Source organism: Protopterus annectens, chromosome 8.part0 (genome assembly GCF_019279795.1).
Source record: "Protopterus annectens isolate FY-2018-M chromosome 8.part0, PAN1.0, whole genome shotgun sequence".
NCBI lineage: Eukaryota > Metazoa > Chordata > Ceratodontiformes > Protopteridae > Protopterus > Protopterus annectens.
This window is the reverse complement of record NC_056741.1, coordinates 357,019,225-357,038,654: the sequence shown is the minus strand read 5'-3', so window position 1 is coordinate 357,038,654 and position 19,430 is coordinate 357,019,225. Positions and strand designations below refer to the sequence as shown.

The window sequence follows — 19,430 nt, the reverse complement described above, 5'->3', positions numbered from 1 at the left end:
GTCATCACAATATACCCCTGAGAGTTGACCCAGTTGCTCAGGATTTGAGAACTTATGTGACTTAACTTTTGACCAACGAGTGTCCATTGCTGTAAGAAAGTCCTTAGTTTGCTCATGCTTATAAAAAAAGGGATTGTGCCTAGATCTAGGGGTGTCATTGTCCCCCTTTACTCAGATCTCATTAGGTCAGTCATTGAATATGACGCATCCATTCGCATGTATATGTCCAGACACATGCAACAGTGGGAATGCCCACAGAGATACCTTACTAAAATGATACAAGACCTATCTTACTAAACTTATACAAGGTCTAAACAATATGTCTTACATAGACTGACTCAAAGCTCTGTCACTATACTTGGTATCCTATAGACTGCTAACAGGTGAACTGTGTCTGGCCTATATACATCCTCTGACCCAATACTGATGGATTTACTGCACATCAGTAAGTCAAATGCATCAGAAATGCTCAGTCTAGGAAGATAAACCTCTTCTGCAATATCAACAGAATGATTTGGAGGGAGAGGTATAACTCACAGAGGATACAATTGCTAGTAACAGACTCCACATCGACATAAAACTAAGTTCATCCCTGTCCATTTTCAAGTACAGCTTGGATCTATGGATGTGAAACAGAAACTTTCCCCAGGACTGCCCCATACTACTAATGGACAGAGGCAGCTCCTAAATGTTTTAGACCATGCATGTGTCCCCTCAAATTTTATTTATTTACATTTGTTTACCAAGAAATTCCGACTGGACACAGGTCCTTTTTCAGTGGATGCCTGGGTACAAAAGCTCCACATCATGTACATGATAAATAGAGATACAAAGTTGAAGCAATAGTAAACAGCATTACAGGTTGTTGGCTTTAATACAATAACAAGATATTGATTATCAACAGCATATACAGTAAATGTTGCAAGTTAAGATAGTTTCTTGTCATTTATAATATTAGTAACAAAGTTGTCAGACAAGATTTTAAAGTATGTAAAGACAACTAGCTATTTCTGATTGTGGTTAGTAGTGGCGGTAGTATGGTTGGGTTAAGAGTCTAGGTGGGGGGGGGGTAAAGGTGAGGGTGTTAGTCTGGATTAAAACAAGGACAAAACCAGTGCAAATTTAGTTGGAATTTGAGCGCGGTCTTGAAAAGGCTGCTGGATGGTAGAGTAGTTATAGAGGGTGGAAGATTGTTCCAAAGTTTAGATATGGTACATGAAAATATGGGTTCTCCTGATGAGTTTTTGGGTCTGATAACAGTCAGTTGATTTTTGTTGCTTGATCTTAGGGGCCTAGTGGGGTGATAGGGTTGGAGAAGGGTTTGAAGGGAAGGGATGTTAAGGGGGTGGTTAATAAGTTTATGAGCGAGGGTGAGTTGATTAAAGTGAAGGAGTTGTGGGAGTTCTAGCCAGTTTAGTTCTTTAAGGGAGATACAATGATGGCGGCGGTAGGAGGTTCCAGTGGCAAATTTAGCAATTTTGTTGTAACAAGCATTCAGCTTGTGTAGATCTGCCTGTCTAAGGTTGGTAAGTATGGGGGATGCATAGAGTAGGGTGGAAATTATCTGGGAATTGGCTATGGAGATTCTAGCTGGAGATGGATGGTATGATCCAAGTTACTTAATATGTAATTCTCAACTATGGGATGGGTAAGGTCAGTCTCTAACCAAATGGGATACATTCATTTAAGCACAAAAAGGGAAATGGCTAGGCTTAAAATGGCCTTTAAGGGCAGCTAGCCTAGTGTTTACCTATGAGCCTATGCCAAAAAGGGGCAGGCCCAAAACACAGCCCTGAGGGATTCCACTAGCAACCAGCCTCTTTGTAGAGCTGGTCTCCCCTATAAAATATTATCCACCCTTATATAGCCTTTTCAGGCATTGCAAAACAGACAAACCATCCAACATCACAAAGCCTACTCGGGACAAGCTAAAGGCATTACTGCTCAATGCTAGGAATCTTAACAAGAAAATGTGCTCCCTAGAAGATTTCCTCACCCAGGGGAATTCCAACTCTTTTCAGCTACTGAAACAAGGTTCAAAGTCATGGAACCACTATTGCAGTACATAGCTATAATGCCTTTCATATGTTCTGACCAAATACTAAACATGAAAGAGCTAAAGGCGGAGGTGTATCCATCTGCATAAAGGATAAGCACACCTCAAGGCTGGCCAAACAATATGACATGCTTGATCTACTCCACGTCCAATTAACCTTGGGAAAAATCCATTACCATATTCTTGTTAGATACAGGTACCCCACCATGAACCAGGATACCCATACATCATACCTGAGGTTACTTGAATCACTCACCATCCAGCCCAATACCATATTCATGGATGATTTTAACAACCCCTCCACTAACAGGGAGCAATAAATGACTGCTATCATACAGGCCCAAAGACTTCTTGACTTTGCAAACTCAAATACCCTGAAGATGCTAAGTCTGCACTTTCACTAGGGGTACAAATATCCTGCTACTCACAAATATGGGAGAGTGCTGCACACTGCCATTATGATATCCTTACTGGTAAGATCATATCACAAGGAGATCTGCCTTTAAATAAAGGTAATTTTAGCCCCCCCTACCTAACCGCCACAACTTTAACACCTCTTCTAAGGCAAACTACCTCCTATTTAATTACAGCATAGCTAGTTCCCAAGTTTCTCCAAAGCCAGAAAACACAGAAGCCTGTGCAGAGGTTTTTTTCAAAAGCCCTGAAGAACCATATAAATAACTGCATAGGAATGGCAGTACCAGACTGAAATAAGCCCAGGTCAAATTGTAAAAACATGCCATCCTGTTAGACCCCTGCTATTAATAGGTTGTATAACAAAAGAAAGAAAAATCCTGCCAAGAACTAACAGGAAATGTGCAGAACAAGGCAAAAAAAAAATATATTAGTCTAAATAAGCAAACCAGGGAACTAGTCAAGTCTCTGAAAGCATTTTTAGTTATGTCTGCAATCTTAATGGCAACAATCAACAATGTGTGGAATTAGTTGTAGAAAGCATTACCTATACTCAGCCAGAATATGGGTCTATATTACGTTATCGAATCCCGGTAACATCGAACACAAGAAGACCGACACTTAAAGCACGAACTATGGTAACGGCGAACGTACAAAACCACAAAATGTGAAATGTCGAAGTGTGATGGTTGGCCCGTCTGTGGTATAGCTCCGTAAGGTAAGTGTGCAATAGTTACAGACCTTAGGGTTAGGGTGCGGGTTAAGGTAAGTGCATAGATAGTAATGTATGTAAGGTTTAATGTAGGGTTAGAAGTAGGGTTTGGTTTGTGTATGTATGTGTTTTATTTATTATGTTTGGGTATGTAGTATGTAGCACGCGGTGGTGTTGGCTGACTATGATGGTTCGAGATTTGAAAATTCGTGGTTTAGGAGGTTCGAAGTATTTGCAGTTCGGGCTATGTGTGTTGGTGTTGTGGTGTTTGATGTTACGGGTTTTCAATAATGTAATATAGACCCCAGAATATATAGCAAATCTGTTGACTAATAAAACGTATGTCAGATGTCACCACCCCATCACCCCCAGTCACCCAACAAGAAATACCCTCCACCACTTCCCCACCAATTATCACCAAAGGAAAGGCTTTGGTGGATCTCTACAATATACCAGGTTGCCTCTTAAACAGCTTGAATTAGGACCTATCAGGCTCATTAGTATCTCTTTTTAGCCACAGCCACCTGACTGGCTTTGTCCCAGTAGAGTGAAGGACAGCAGCAGTCATCCCTCTGCATAAAGGGGACCATCAACTGACCCAGGAAATTACAGACCCATACGTTTGACTAGTCTTATATGTAAGGCATTGGAAAGAATAATCATGGACCTGATAAATAATGACCTAAAACACCTCCAAGCACTGGACTCAATCCAATTAGGCTTTGTCAAGGGCAGGTCATGCCTACTAAATCTGGTGGACTTCTTTAAGAAAGTCACTAGGGCCATGGATGAGGGTAACAGTGCAACCTGCCTCCTTTGACTTGGCCAAGGCATTTGACACAATTACTCACTCATCATACCTCTCAACTGTATAGATTTTCTCAGAATGTCCAGATTTTTGCCTCATATTTTTGGTCTGTTTTTTCAAAAAATTGTGGTTTTCTGGCTAATTAGTGACAAATCTTTAAATTCTAAAGTTAGAAAATAATGACAGACATTTGAGTTTCAGGCTTTAGAAAATTCATGATAATGCAAAACCTGCTATTCTATCAACATTCTAAGTTTGTAAGAGCAATATTTGAAAATTGTCCTTATTTTTGGATCATTGTCCCACTTTTATTTGTGGCTTTATTCAGATTTCTTACTCTAAGAGGTTGAGAGGTATGTATATTATAAATAAACTCACAAAACTGGGCATAAATGCCTATGTCATCAGATGGATAGCCAATTGACTCACAGACAGGACACGTTGTTAAAATGGGTGACTCAAGATCCAGAAAGAGACCATTTACTAGTGGTGTACCACAGGGCTCAGTGTGGGGACACTCCTGTTTGGAATATACTTCTCTGAAGTCAAGGCTAATGTGGAAGGCCTCTGGATGAGAAAGTTTACCATCAACTGCAAGCTGGGGTCAGTCACTGAATCCCTCACTGATGTAGATAACCTTCAGTAGTGTCTAAATCAGACAAATGATTGATGCCAGAGCCATGGCCTAAAACTACATGTGAAAACTACATGTGAAAAAATACATTATCACACCCTTTGGGAAGCCAAATACCCCTGCAAAGAGTAGACTCAGAGGTGAGAGATCTAGGTACACAGATAGATGGTAGTAACCTTAACTCTGACCACCATGTGTCCACAGTGGAAAGGAGGTTCAATGTGGCACAGCTTTCAAGCTAAGGTATGGCATTCAGATCCAAGGCAGTTATAGTCTCACTGTAATCAGCTCTCGTTAGACCAATAACTGTGTATAATGTGCCATTTGACATATACTTCACTAGGCACTTTTAACAGCTGTAATGACCTCAGAGATTCCTCACAAAGAAAATAAACGGTATAAACAGCATATCCAATGTGGATACACTAAATGCCCTATCCATTTACTCTGTCTCCTACCAACTATTAAGGAGTTACCTATGCCTAGCCTACAAGGCACTCACAAATTCAGCCCTGATGGAGCTGTTACACATCTGTAACACAAACACCATGAGGGTCACCTGATCTAGGGATATAAGCCTGGTCTGCAACTTAAACAAAACATGCTGGTGAGACAGATATGTGTCTCAGAGATGGCCCCTTCTTTGAACAGGCTTCCTGTTCATGTTAAGCAGAGCCCGTCCCTTGCCCTCTTCAAATACAGTATGGATCAATGGATAAGGAAATTCACACCTGGTGTAGCACCTCTGTCCATTATGGACAGAGGCAACTGGTAAAATACTTAAGGCATGGGCACAAACCTTTGCCATCCTCTTGCCATTGGGGACCATATAGTGGGTAATATTGGCTAGACTTGTAAGAGCTCTTAAGCCATTAGCCTAGCAATTTCCTATGAACCTAGAATCAAAACTTCCTGGGTCCTATCTGAAAACCAGCTCCTATTCAGTGTGTATCAAAGGGGTTATATATCCATATAATTGAATTTGTTTACAATGCCTGAGTGGCGTATTATGTTAAATGCCTTAACAGGTCTATGTAGACAGTGTGCATTGTTTTGTCCTAATCCATTGGCTAGGTGACCTTCTCAAAGAAATCTACCAGGATGAGGAAGCATGATCTGCCATTGAAAAACCAAACTGGTTGGATCCACTGTCGGAAGGTTTTCTATGTCCTTATTGATCATTTCCATGATCATTTTTTCAATGGCTTTACATATGAGAATCGTCAGACGTATGGGTCTGTAGTTCCTGAGGTCCTTTGATAGCCCCAATCTTGTCCAGAGGGATGACCACTGCTGTTCTTCATTCACATAGCACAAAGCCTGTCTGGAGGCTATAATTAAACAGTCACTTCATTTGTCCTGATAAATCATATTTCAGGCAATTTATAAGGTATCCTTGGATATTATTGGGATCCACTGATCTAGTCTTTTGGCCTTAGAGAGGGCAGTCACCTGTGTTTGAGCCTACCAGAGAGTGCCCTTCTGCGATTGTCCTTGAAGAGTTAATTAAGCTAAATAAAATTGAAGTTAAAATCTTAAGAACATTTATTAAAATAATGGTTTAGCCTAGGTTAGACAAAAAAAATCTCACAGACTCATTGCTCTTGCATTTCATTCTTTTATTGTTGGCAGAAGTGCACTGCTGTGAACTATAGTGGATGCAACAAATCTGGGTTTTATACAGTAGAAAAGTGGGTGGTTACCCACCTGGAGCCTTCTCTCTGGGAGTGGCTGTGACTTGGTGGGTCGTGGCCTACCTATGGAGATAATTACAGGGTGACTCTCTAAAATGTTCTATAGTTACAACAATCATTTATTTCAGTAAAGTTCTTGTAATTTACAGATATATAGCATCTATCTTTTCTAAGTTTTAACAGCAGAAACATTCTTTTCTTTGCCATCTTAATCCTGACAAAAGTAAAAGAACATAATTTAAAAACACATACTTACAAAATCACACTTTTAAAAATAAAAATAAAAACAAAATACAATGAACAAGTGATAATACTGACAGCTATTATCTCAAGTAGTTCTGTATGCATTTTGTGCAATGTGTCATTCAAGGAGAAGGAGACTTGTGTGTGCGATGGAGTGAATATCTGTTCTGTCAACACTTGTGTTGTAATCTGATCTGCCTGTTTACTATTGAATATACTAAGATGAAGTACAGCACTGAAATCATAGAGTTACTGGGGCAATAAGTGGATATACTGTCAGCGAGTCAGGAAAGAAATATTCAAATAACCCTGAGGAGATGGAAAAGTCATGTTCAATTCAGGAGGTCTGCCTACCCTTAGCCTAATCTGCCATTCAAGTTCTTTCTTTTCCAGTTTGTCATTTTGGTTTTCATTAAACTGTTCCCAATCTATGCAGTCCAGAATGAGGAATTTGAAGGTGTTGTGTCTGGTTGTTTCTTAGCATGTTTGGTTAAGGGGGTCTTCAATGTGCTACTTCTGATACCTGAGTAATTCTGGGCTGTCCTGGTTATGTTTGTTAATGGTCTTCCTGACTTAAAATGCTTGGCAGTGATCTCATTAAGCCCTGCTAACTGTATCTGTGTTGCATTTCCCATAGAGGTGGCTGTGATAGGACTTCCTGCTATTAAGGCATTGACTGGACCTGCTGCTTATGTATTTAAAGTAGCTGCAGTTCAGGATGCAACATTGGAATGTCCCTTTCCAGTCATCATTATCTTGAGGATGGCAAGAGTTTTCAACATAATTACAGATGCTCTTGTTTTTTTTTTCTGATGGTAAAACCTGGTTGTTGGGGGAGTATCTTGTTGAGGTTCCTGTTTTCGTGATGACACACCAGTTGTCTTGGATGGCTTGTTTAACTTCTAGGTAGTCTATAGAGTAAGTGAGGGTGATGCTGGAGTTCCAGGTATTATTGTTCCTCTGTTGTTGGAGGCTTCTTCTGTATGTGGGCTGTCTGTTGGATTATCAAATGTGGGGTCAGTGTCTTTCTTCAAGATGATAATGGGGTTGAGTTTTTTATGGTGAAGGCATTCACTGCATCTTGTTTCAAAATATCTTTTCTTAGGTTGATGATGTTCTTTTTGAAGGAATCTAGTTCTTTGGATACTCTGGTGATTTGGAGGACTTGTGATTTTTATGACGTTTCTCTTCATTCTGTGCGGGTTGACCTGGGTAGGTTTCCAACAGAGGTCATCGATGAAGAGATTGGTGCTAGGACTTTTGCTGATTTTGAGATTGTTAGCCTAGTAAGCAGCTATGAACCTATGAACCTGTTCACTGTGTCGTAGCTGTAATGTATCATGAATCTGAGGATGTTTGTGGACTTGATGTGTTGAAAGAAAAGTTTCAGGTTGTTGAGATCGCTGTTACAGTTGATGAAGATGTTGTCAATAAATCTGAGATAACAGCTCATGTGGGCATAAAATGGGGAGTGACAGATGTTTTTTTTCCTCCCATTCCCTAATGCCGTGTTTGCCAAGCTTGGGGTCATGGCTACACCCATGGCTATCCCTGTGGTTTGTTTGAAGTAATTTCCTCAGAACTGGAAGTAGTTGTTCCTCAGAACTAATTTCAGTAATTTACCTATGACATCTGTCTCACCTGGTAAATCCTCCTATGCCCTGTTGTAGGCTTTGATGACTGCAGTGATACAGTAGTCATGAGTAAGTACAGTATATAAGGCCTGAAAGTGTATTGTTACAAGGATAGTATGCTAGCTGGTAGTTATGTTCCAGCTATTTTTCAGAAAATCCATTTAGTCCAGTATGAATGATTTGCTCCTTTCTGTGAGGGGTTTTATTTGAACTTCCAAGTAAATGGAAATGGTCTCTGCTATGGAGCCTCCACTGATTACAGCCCATCTATATGGGGGGAGGGGGTCATTGAGGTTTTTGTGGCTTTTTGCAATGCCAAAAAAATTTGATAGTTTAGGGTATATGACAGAAACTTATGCAGATTGTTGCTGATAAGCCCTTCTTCATCAAGTTGGTGATTTCCAAGAGAATCTCTTCTTCATAGGCTGTTTTAATTTATCCAAGGTTGGTGGCGTTGTAGAACGTTGGGCTGTTTAACATATTGAGAATCTTCTTGCTATATGTAGAGGCATCCATTACTAGCATACTGTTTCCTTTATCTGCCTTCAATATTCTCCTGGATTTGTCTCTGCTAAGTTCTCTTAATGCCTAGGTTTCATTCTTGTTGAGGTTGAAGAATTTCTTTTTTGATGATCTGTTGAGGATCTTTCTGATGTCTATTTTACATAAGTCCTCGAATGCATTGATAACCAGGTGGGAGGTAGGCAGAAGTTGCTCAGCTTTTCCCATTTACTTCGAGTTGAGATAGGATCTGTTTGGGTGGTGACCCTTTTGTCAATCACTTTCATGAAAAAATAGTTTAAGGTTGAGCTTTTTGGTAAAGAGTTTGAGATCTATGATGGTGTTCACTATGTTGCTCTAGCAGTGTGGGATAAAGATGAGCCATTTCTTAAGTATTCCATGTTCCATGTCATCTAAGGGTTTAATGAAGTGGTTCCACACCTCAAAACTTTGAGCTAATTATCTCAATTCCATCTATCTGCCAGGAGATTTGCACTCTCTGTTGGAAGTACCTCATGTGTTTGAGGTCTCTCTTGCCCTGCCATTTCCTGTCCCTTTGGTGGTAGTTCCCCTGTGGAGACTTCTCTAGCTGGGATTGAAAGTGGGCCCTTGAAGTGTTGTGATCATGGTGTTTGCTGGTAGACAGTAGACAGATGTGGTATGTTTCTCTTAGTAGTCCTGGATGTGTTTTGTTGTCTCTGGGATTTCTTTTATATGGTTCAATTGTTGACTTCTGGTGTGGGTGTGGTCTGGTTTTGGTTCTGGTGTGTCATGACCCTGTTGAATAAACTGATGGGAGTGGTGCTGGCTGTTGTGTTGTAATAGATGTTCACCTTGGGTGGTTTCCTGTGTGCAGTTGTATTTGTTCCTGTATGTTCTGAGTGTCCAATGACCATATCGGGAAGTTAATCTTTTTCTGTCTCTTTGGGGTGTTGTTTGTTATAGATACCCCTCTGGATCTTCTTTAGTTTCTTTTCTTTGATCTTTGCCTCATACCTATTTACTTCTTCTTGGAACTAAAGGAATTTTTCCTCTTTGTTTGCTTTTTGTTAACATATTTCTGCCAGTTTAATCAGATCAGTCTGTGTTTTTCCTATTGGTTTCAGCTGTGTCTCAGTAGACTGTTGATTAATATCAGCTCTGTCTCTTTGAGTGTTTTGTTCCATTCAGTTATTAAGTTTTCTTCCATGTTTTTCCAGATAAGCTTGGGTATTGGTCTTTTTGTGAAGCTATTTGTGAGGTATATTTCTTTCCATTGGAGGCTTTTCATTTAACTGAGGGCTTTCTCTATAGCTTCACAGCTGTCATCTATAGTGGTAGGGATCTTGTTCATGGTCTATTCTAAGTTGGCTTCTGAGTTAGTTATCTCCATGAAGCTGGAGCAGTAAGAAGATTGTTTAACCAAGATGTCTTATCCGTTCCAGTGACCATGTTGGTTGTTCATGTCATTCCTCTTTTTGATGCCCTGGTCATAGGCAAAGAACCAGGACCTATGAAGGGGGGTCCTGGGCTCAACAGTACAGCAAAAATCAGTGCCACCCAGAATCTGATGACTTTGGCTGGTATACGTTTACCAGCTGTATGGGGCAGGTGGTGTGTTTAACAAAATTCAGTCAGTGACTGTGCCTATCCTTTGTTTTGAGAAGACCTTGAGTAATTGGATTTCTGCTGTGGTCCCGTGGAGGGTTGGTCTTCTGTTTCTTCAGTGGGGTTTTATACAGTAGAAAAGTGGGTGGCAACCTGACTGGATTCTTCTCTCTAGGAGTGGCTGTGACTGGATGGGATGTGGCCTACCCCCCTGACTAGTCACATGGTGGGTCTCTACTGTGTTCTCTAGTTAGAATAGTCATTTAATGCACTAAAGTTCTTGTAACGCACAGATACATACAATCATTCTTTCCTAAGTTTTAACAACGGATCTGCTACTGCAAATATATGTGCAGCAGATCCAGTTTCCACTGCCCAAACATCATAAAGTCACACCCCACCCACCTCTATGGGAAATGCAACACATATACAGTCATTTACAGGGCTCAATGCAATCACTACCAAGAATTTTACATCAGGAAAACCATTAAAAAAACTTAATACCAGAATAGCCCAACATTACTCAGATATCAAAAATGGCACATTTAATATTCCCTTAGCCAGACCAGGTCACATCACCTTCAAATTCCACATCCTGGGCAACTTTGACTAGGAACAGCTTAATGGAAACAAAAATTAGAAAAAACTGAAAAAGAAAGAACTTGAATGGCAGATTAGGCTAAGGGTAGGCAAATCTCCTGGATTGAACACCATCTTTTCTATCAACTGTGTCCTCAAAATCAGAAAACTTGACTACCACATGTTCTACTAAGGGCAACAACACAGACAAGAGTCTTCTTTTCATTTATTGACTGAATCCCAGGTAAATATAACATTTGAGTGACTTCCTCATTAATTATCCTCATCAGCTTTAATAGCTATTCTTCGATGTACTTAGTTATTTTTCACTGTACTTTGCCATTTTATGTTTACCTGGCTTTAGTATAGTCTCATACTGTAAACGTTTAACTAGCAGATCCCCACTGGGTTATTACCATAATGGTTTTCCCTTAGCTCCTGATATTACGCTCACTTATCACCCCAGTAACCCTATGTTTTTAATGTTGTACTTGACTTTAGTGTATTCAGTAGTAAATAGGCAGGCCTGATGAAGAACAATAAAAGTGCTGACAGAACAGATATACACTTCACCACACACATGAGTTTTCTCCTTGAATGACACGTTGCACAAAATGCACACAGAACTACTTAAGGGACAATACCTGTCAGTATTACCACTTGTTCTTTGCCTTTTGTTTTTATTTTTTACTTTTGAAAGTGTGATTTTGTAAGTATGTGCTTTTAAATAATGTGCTTTTACTTTTGTCAGAATTAAGATGACAAAGAAACTGCGGTGAAATAAATGATTGCTGCAACTATAAACTACTATAAAACATGGTGGAGACCCACCCTCTGACCAACCCTATGGGTAGGCCGTGTCCCACCCATTCACAGACACTTCCACAGGGAAGGCTCCAGGTGGGCTAACACCAACTTTTCTGCTTTATAAAAATCCCCTGATTTATTACATCCACTGTAGTGCACAGCAGTGCTCATCTGGCTACAATAAAGGACTGGACTACAAGATAACTGAGTCTGCAAGGTTTTTCTTCTTTGTCTACCCTAGACAAAACCTTTATTTTAATAAAGCTTTTAAGATTTGACCTTTAGTTTTATTTAGCTTAATTAGCTCTTCTAGGACCCTAGCAGCCAGTCACTCTCCAATAGGCTCAACCACCAGACACTGCTCTACACAAGACGTGAAACAGAAGACTGACCCCCAAGGGACCACAGCAACACATCCAATCAATTGAGGTCTCTTCAAAACAAAGGTTGGGTGCACTCACTGACTATATAGTATGTGGCTTAAGTCATTTCTGAAAAAGGACAGAAAAGGGAGACAACAAGGAACAAGAATGCTGAACAAGGTGTTCAAGTCCTGAATACGAGAACTCCAATTTATCAGGTGGACAGGGAGACATGAGACATACACCATGGCAAGAGAGGACTGGGGGGAGGAGACCGAACAACCGGTGAGCTCTACTAAAGAAGGAGATGATAAGGTGGTCACTCGTAATGGCTTCACTATTTTCAGCGATAGTCATGTGACTTTAGAACCAGTTCATTTTTCTTTATTGAAAAAAAAAAAAAAACTTTACATTTGTGCCAACAAACAAAATGAACACAGCAGATGTTTTTGTTGATCTGAAACTTTTCACAAGGAAACTGAACTTAGCATTTATGTACGGTGATAGAGGGAAGCTTATGCTTCCAGACTCTGTTAAAAAGAAGAGTCTTTTTAATCCACCTTTAAACAAAACTATTAGTTTAAATGTAAACAAACCAAAGAAGGACCAGGAGCAGGCTGCAGATTCCAGTTTCAAAGTAGATTATTCCAGAAAAGACGACATTCAAACACAAAACAACACTAGCACTTTCATAGGTGTGTACCCCACTTCGTCAGGTGTAACAATGTTTCATTTAAGCCTCATTTTATACTCTAGAAGTGCTGCAAACAGCCAGTGACTGGTCACATGATATTTTTACTTAAAGTCACATAAACACATTTCCTTAAAGAAAGTGGTATAAATATAAAAGCATACATAATAATGCATTGAAAATACACATGAAACTTTATTAAAAGTATTAAAAAATATATATATTAAAAAATACATATATTAAACACTAATACTTAAAGTATGAACACATATAAAAAACATTTTCATTGAAAAAGTGGTCTCTTCTTTAAAATTGGCTTCAGAGGTATAGGGTCATTTAAACCATGCCCACAATCTGCTTTCAGTCTAACAATCAATTTGGCTTCTAAGGCCTCAGTTCTATTGCGGACATCACCACCTCTGATATTCTCATTGACCCTTCCTATCACAATAAACTTAAAAATATGTCCATCATCATTGTCACCGACATGCTTAGAAAGTGCACTAACTTTATCCCTTCTATTAATATGATATATATGTTCTCTGATTCGATCTGTAAGTACCCCATCAGTTTTCCCAACATAGGATTTAAAACATTTCAAACAATGTGCAAGATATACCACATGTTTTTTAAGTGTATTGTTCAATTAGTAGTAAAAGGTGTTAAATGACTGAGTAGATCTAGGACATCTATATTATGGTAAAATTAAAATTTGCACATCTATTATTTTTTAGTTTCATCAGTATCTCTACCTGGAAGGTGTTCCAGATCTTTGCTGTACAAAATAAGCGGAGGGTGTCACCAATATTTTATCATGTTTCTGTCTCCAACACCTGCTTAATTTGAGATATAAGTTCATACAGATGGATCTTCATTTATACAAAAGTCATATATAGAACACTTAGAATATGAGGCTTTAATTAAACAAAGGATGCAAAATATACTCAAGAGTTTGCAATATGATTTGCATTGTGATTTGCCAGACTCATTCTTTCAAAAATAGTTTTATTGGCTACAACAGAATTCAAAGGAAGGAGTGTTAATGTGACAAAGCAGATCATTTTTTTCAGAGATCACTGCAAAAAGAGGTGTCCTTTTTCCATGATGAAGTTAATTGCAGTCCCTGCTATGTGTTGTGGGGTATCTTCATTCCATGCAAAAAAGAAAACTTAGTGAAGTGTTGAATGTCTTGTTCTGATCTCAGTTTGGAACTATATGCGCCATTCTGGTGTGATTTCAGTTGGTGTGTCCATGGAGTTGGTACATGTATGTCGGGAGATTGCCCACTACATCGGGCTTGTAGAACAACCCTTGAAAAACATATACTTCACTTTTTCACCATTTTGTGTTTCAAGCATTTCTTTTAGGTATTTCTGATGCTTAGGGTTTTGTCATTTGGCTTTTCCAAGTAGAACTGTATTTGTTAATTGCATATTGATTTATTTTATTTTTGTTATTAATTTATTGCATGTATCTCAATCTCTTAGTGCAAGAAATCTGGACAAAGCCTGAAATAATGGGGGAGGGGGGCAAAGACACAAAAATAGGGACGGATTTTAAATATTGCTCTTAAAAACTTAGAAAGTTGCTAGAATAACAGGATTTGAGTTAGCGTGCATTTTATAAAGGATATGAAGTCTGAAACTCAAATGTATGACATTATTTAATGACCTCAGCCCAGAGATCATCCCAGAGATTTTCCAGAAAACTACAAATTTTATGAGGAGCAGACCAAAAACATACCTCTCAACCTCCTGGAGTAAGAAGTCTGGACAAAGCCATAAATAAACGCAGGACAAAGCCCCAAAAATAGGGACAATTTTTAAATATTGCTCTTACCAACTTAGCAAGTTGATAGAATAACAGATTTTGCATTAGCATGAATTTTCTGAAAGGCAGGAAGTCTGAAACTCAAGTTTCTGTCATCATTTTCTAACTACAATCTTTAATGATTTGACACGAATTTGCCAGAAAACCACAATTTTATGAAAAACTGACCCAAAATATGAGGCAAAAAAATCAAGACATTCTGCAAAAGTCTGTACAATTAAGAGGTAACGTGTGAGACAAAAAAAATTGGGCATTTTGTGAAAATCTGGACAGTTGATAGGTATGGTTTATTATGCTATATTAGACTAGTACTAATTATTTCAAATACATTTAGTGAGATTTTTCTAGTTACTACTCATTACTTCAAGACTTATATAGCATATGTCATATAACATATAGCATATAGCATATATTGCTTCTAACATCTCTTTTTACTGTATTTCTTTTCTGTAACTAGATTGCAGCTGAAATGTACTTCTGTGAGTTCAGTCCACCTATCTGCTCAGATATATAAACCATAGGAAATGTGTGTTCTACAAAATATTGCATTTTTGGCAAATTATATTGTACTTCACAGTATTTAGCTTATTTCATTTTTGTTTTGCATTTTTAGTCATAACAAAAACAATTATCTGCCAAATATATTACATTTCCATCAATCAATCTATCTATCTATCTATCTATCTATCTATCTATCTATCTATCTATCTATCTGTCTACACACACACACACACACACACACACACACACACACACACACACACACAGATATATACAAACATATATACAGTTTGCATAAACCCATCTGTAAACAGGACATTCAGAATGAGAAAGAGAAAAACTGCAAAACAAAATGTAATGTCTTAAACAGCCTAAATATACATTTAAAATGCAGACTCACTATAGATAAATCTAATTGTACAATAAGCCGTATACAATAATGTGCACAACATATGCAAAGCTATATCTGTACATTTTCAGCCCATTAATCTTAAATTCATCATTGGACATAACTTCAGGTTTCTTCTAAAGTGCTATGAATTTTTACATACTTATATATTTCAAATGTGTAATAGTCAGATGTGCATTTCAGCTTCTTTATGTTTTTAATGATCACTTTTGTTTAGACTTTGCCTTTAAAGGCTTGACTTTGTTTCCTTTCTTGATTAATTGTCGCTGACCATTTCATTATGCAGTAAAAGTAAGATTTAACTTAACACAAAGCATGCAAACAGACAAACAGATCTAGAAAGATATAAGAGGAACTGACTTGCCTCCAAGAGGGGTTCCGAAACAGCAGCCCACCCCTACGGCACAGCCAACTGTCAGGATATCAGAGTAGCAATGTGGCTGCTACTGGCGGCATGGATGAAAGAGGTGAGTTCATGTGTTGAGCAAACAGAGAAAGGGAGAGAGAAAGAAATATAGTGAGCGAAAAGTCCTGAAATAAAATGGCAGAGAGAGACAGACAGGCAGACGTATACACAAAGTGATAGAAAAGAAACAAGGAAACAAAAGGAAAAGATACCATTTTTCCTGTTTTATGTGAGTGGTTGTGAGATTATTGCACTAAATATGTATACCAGGAATCGTTGATACTTTAGTGATTTTCCCTCTTCACATAGAAACAAACCTTTGCCACTTTGGTACACCAATTTGCAAATAGTAAGCACAGTAACCTAAGTTACTTTACTTCTGCCTCCATGATGTCAACAACATATCATATGTAGCACTTATGCAGTCTGGGTAATTTTAGTTTCATTCATTATAAGCAAGGCTAACATTCCCGACAACTGTTTGCTTGTGGATAACCGAATATCATCCTAGAAGCTCCTTTCAGCACATTCACATATAATGTTATTAATTATACATAAACTTGCATTCTCAATCCTATATCTATGGAAAGCTTTTTGTTTATGGACCCAAGCTATCTCCACCCATATTGTTTAATTTTGAATTTTCCTATGTCATGTGGTATACTCTTGTGCATGGCTGAAATGCAATTAAAAATGTTGCATCATTTTGACTTCTAACATTTTATAATGCCCTTGAAGCAAAATAGATACAAGCACAACAAATGTGCGTACACATTTCATCATGTCAACAAAATTGACTTCTTCAAGAAACATGTTTTTTAGGGTTATGGTGACTTGATGATTAACACTATATTTAGTAAAAGTAGTTAATCTAACTTTTTCCTTTGTTTCCTTCAACTATATAGGCATTCAATTCATTCTTAAATAATTTGTAGTATATGACGTACTGAGATCATACTCTAAAATAAGTGAAAAATAAATTTGTTAACACCTTCCATAGCATGAGACCTAAGTACAACAGTGCTTATAGGTTGCTTAATAATTGTTAAGCATCAGTAAGTACTGTTATGATCTGGTCTCATGCTTGGTGTCCCTTGGTTTGTTGCATAGTTTTTTTTTTGTTTGTTTGTTTTTTTTTGTCCCTCATAATTTTTATTTATTTATTTTTTCTGACAAATCGTTGAGGATTGAAGTCAGTTAATGATAGATATTAAACTTTCATAGTTTATATTGTTCAAAAAATGGATATTAATACAAAATCTGTTCTAGTAATGTTTTATGTGAATAAGTGCAAGACTTAAAACTATGTCCATAATTTTGATCCTTGGTCTCCCCATTATTTTTGGAGTTCCCAGATTTTTTTTTTTACTCTTCCCTTACCTGCTTTATGCTGTCCGTCACCAGGTCTACCTGATCCTCCTCTCATCCCTTGGGCTTCCCTGAGTGAGATGGGGCCAGTATGGATCATGGGGGGTGGTGGTGCTGGAAAATGTTTCTGCTTCTTGGGGAGGGATATGACCTACCCTTATGTCCCCAACTGAACCCCTGCATTTATCAGCATGTGTGAAGGCTACCACCCTTACTGGACCACACCTTCCCTCAGGGAAAATATCTGATGAACACCCTTCCTGCTGGATGTACATTCCCATCCATCCCTGCCAGCAACTCAAACACCCGAGTTGCTAATCAAACCCAGGGTCATCTTGTCGATTGTTAGGGCTTTATCCCTGGATACCATGCCACTGGCTAGATTTGTCCAGACTTCAAAGAAGCTAAGTTGCATGTGGTTATCTATTTGACAGCACTATGTGCATTATCAACTTTGAAAGCCGGTAAAACAATTTGTGCTTCTATACTTTTCATTTTTGTAATTGACGGGACATGGATAAGATAAACATCCATATAATAAAAAATTATGCTCAGGTATATATCACTACTTGTGTTCTCAACAAGAATGTCCTTTTGCTAGATTTGATCAAGAGAATCGAATATCCTTTCATTCCCATAATCATACCGAAGTCTGTTATAAGCAGCCATTCATAGATTCATAGATTGTTACTAGGTTAATGACACAGGGGGTCTTTCTAAGCCTAGCTAAATTTTCCCAAATAAAATAATGATGTCCTGTATCCAAATAGGATATTGAGGGCCAGGAATTTATAAGTTGCCTCTGTCCATAAGGGACATGGGTGCAAATTTCCTATTTCCCACACACTGGTCTTGGTTGCTGTTAAACTGGGTAATAGATGAACTCAGCTTCACATGGATGGGAAACCTGTTTCACAGGAGTGGCAGTCTTTGAAACACATATCTGTCTCTCCAGCATGTTCTGTTTAAGTCACAGACAAAATTCACACCCCTAGACCTTGTATTTCTGGTACTGTTTGACTTTTGAATATGCAGGAGTTTCATAAGTATGGGGTTTGCAGATGCCTTGTAAGCCAGGCATAGATCACCCCTCAGCAATCTATAAGAGACTGACTAGAGGGAAAGGGCTTTAAGATATTCTGCATAAGGCAGGTTTGTTGTGCCTTGTATTCTTTTTGTGAGGAACCTCTGAGGTCAGTCTAGTTGCTGCATATGCCTGGTCACATACATACTGAAGGGAGCATTGCACTCTATGACTGATATAATAAGGGCAGAGTACAATGGGATAATGACCTCTTTGACCTAGATGCCATGCCCTTACTTCCTCCATCCTCTACCCTCTATCCTTACTTTTAATTGTAATGATCGACTGTGTTTTTCCAGCTTGTGTATTTTGCCTGCGTTTATTTTTCACCCTCATACACCCTACCATGATAATGTACCACTTTTCAAAAAAACTGAAAGTTCCCCTTTTTTATCTCATCCCTCCACTGTTTATTGTTCCAGCCCTTATCAGTACATGTTTCTTAATTACAAGCTACTACAACTCCTTGCTTTAGTCTGCAGTAATTTTTATTTCTGGCCTAACATCTTGAACTGATACACAGCATGTGCTTGGATGCATCTTAAAGTACTTGACATATAAGTGCACTCACTGCATTGCACTGCAATATTTGGCATAAGAAACTGGCAATTTGTGCAGAGGATTAAGGCTAAGAGCTGTTAATGAGCTGTTTCAAGCAGTCACAAGTTTAATTCCCGCTGCCTTCATTTGCCAACTGTATGGCTCTGAGCAGGTCACATAATCAGATAGTGATCTTGAAAACTGGGCTAGACTCCTCAAAGACCCTGTAAACCACATGCCTAGTAACTGTCTATGAATCTTACTATAATATCAAATATATGATATTGTAATGCATATGGAGGGGAACATATGAATAAAACTAGTGGTATTGCATTCATCCCTGCAGTACTTAATAGCAACGCACAGTTTGTTTGGCACAGCATTTCTAACAATGAATAATGAGGCCCAATATACACTGTGTTAATTGTTTATAGGTCACTACTCCCCACAAATCATTCTAAGAACAACATAAAAAGAAATATCTTATACAGCAAAAAATCCTTTATAGCCAGTTGTTAAACCAGTGAAATTCAAATTGTGAATGTGAAGACCTCGACAGTTATTCACTAT

At 38.4% G+C, this 19,430-nt stretch overlaps 1 protein-coding gene across 1 annotated transcript in view; it reads right to left on the bottom strand.

Annotated features, from left to right (window-relative positions):
* The window catches only part of CLCN1 (chloride voltage-gated channel 1), a 2,440,475-nt gene that overhangs the window by 1,036,633 nt on the left and 1,384,412 nt on the right, over positions 1–19,430 (bottom strand). The window contains exon 7 of the mRNA XM_044079868.1: positions 15,827–15,905. Within this exon, the coding sequence (XP_043935803.1) occupies positions 15,827–15,905 (79 nt within the window). The remainder of the gene's footprint in view (positions 1–15,826; positions 15,906–19,430) is intronic.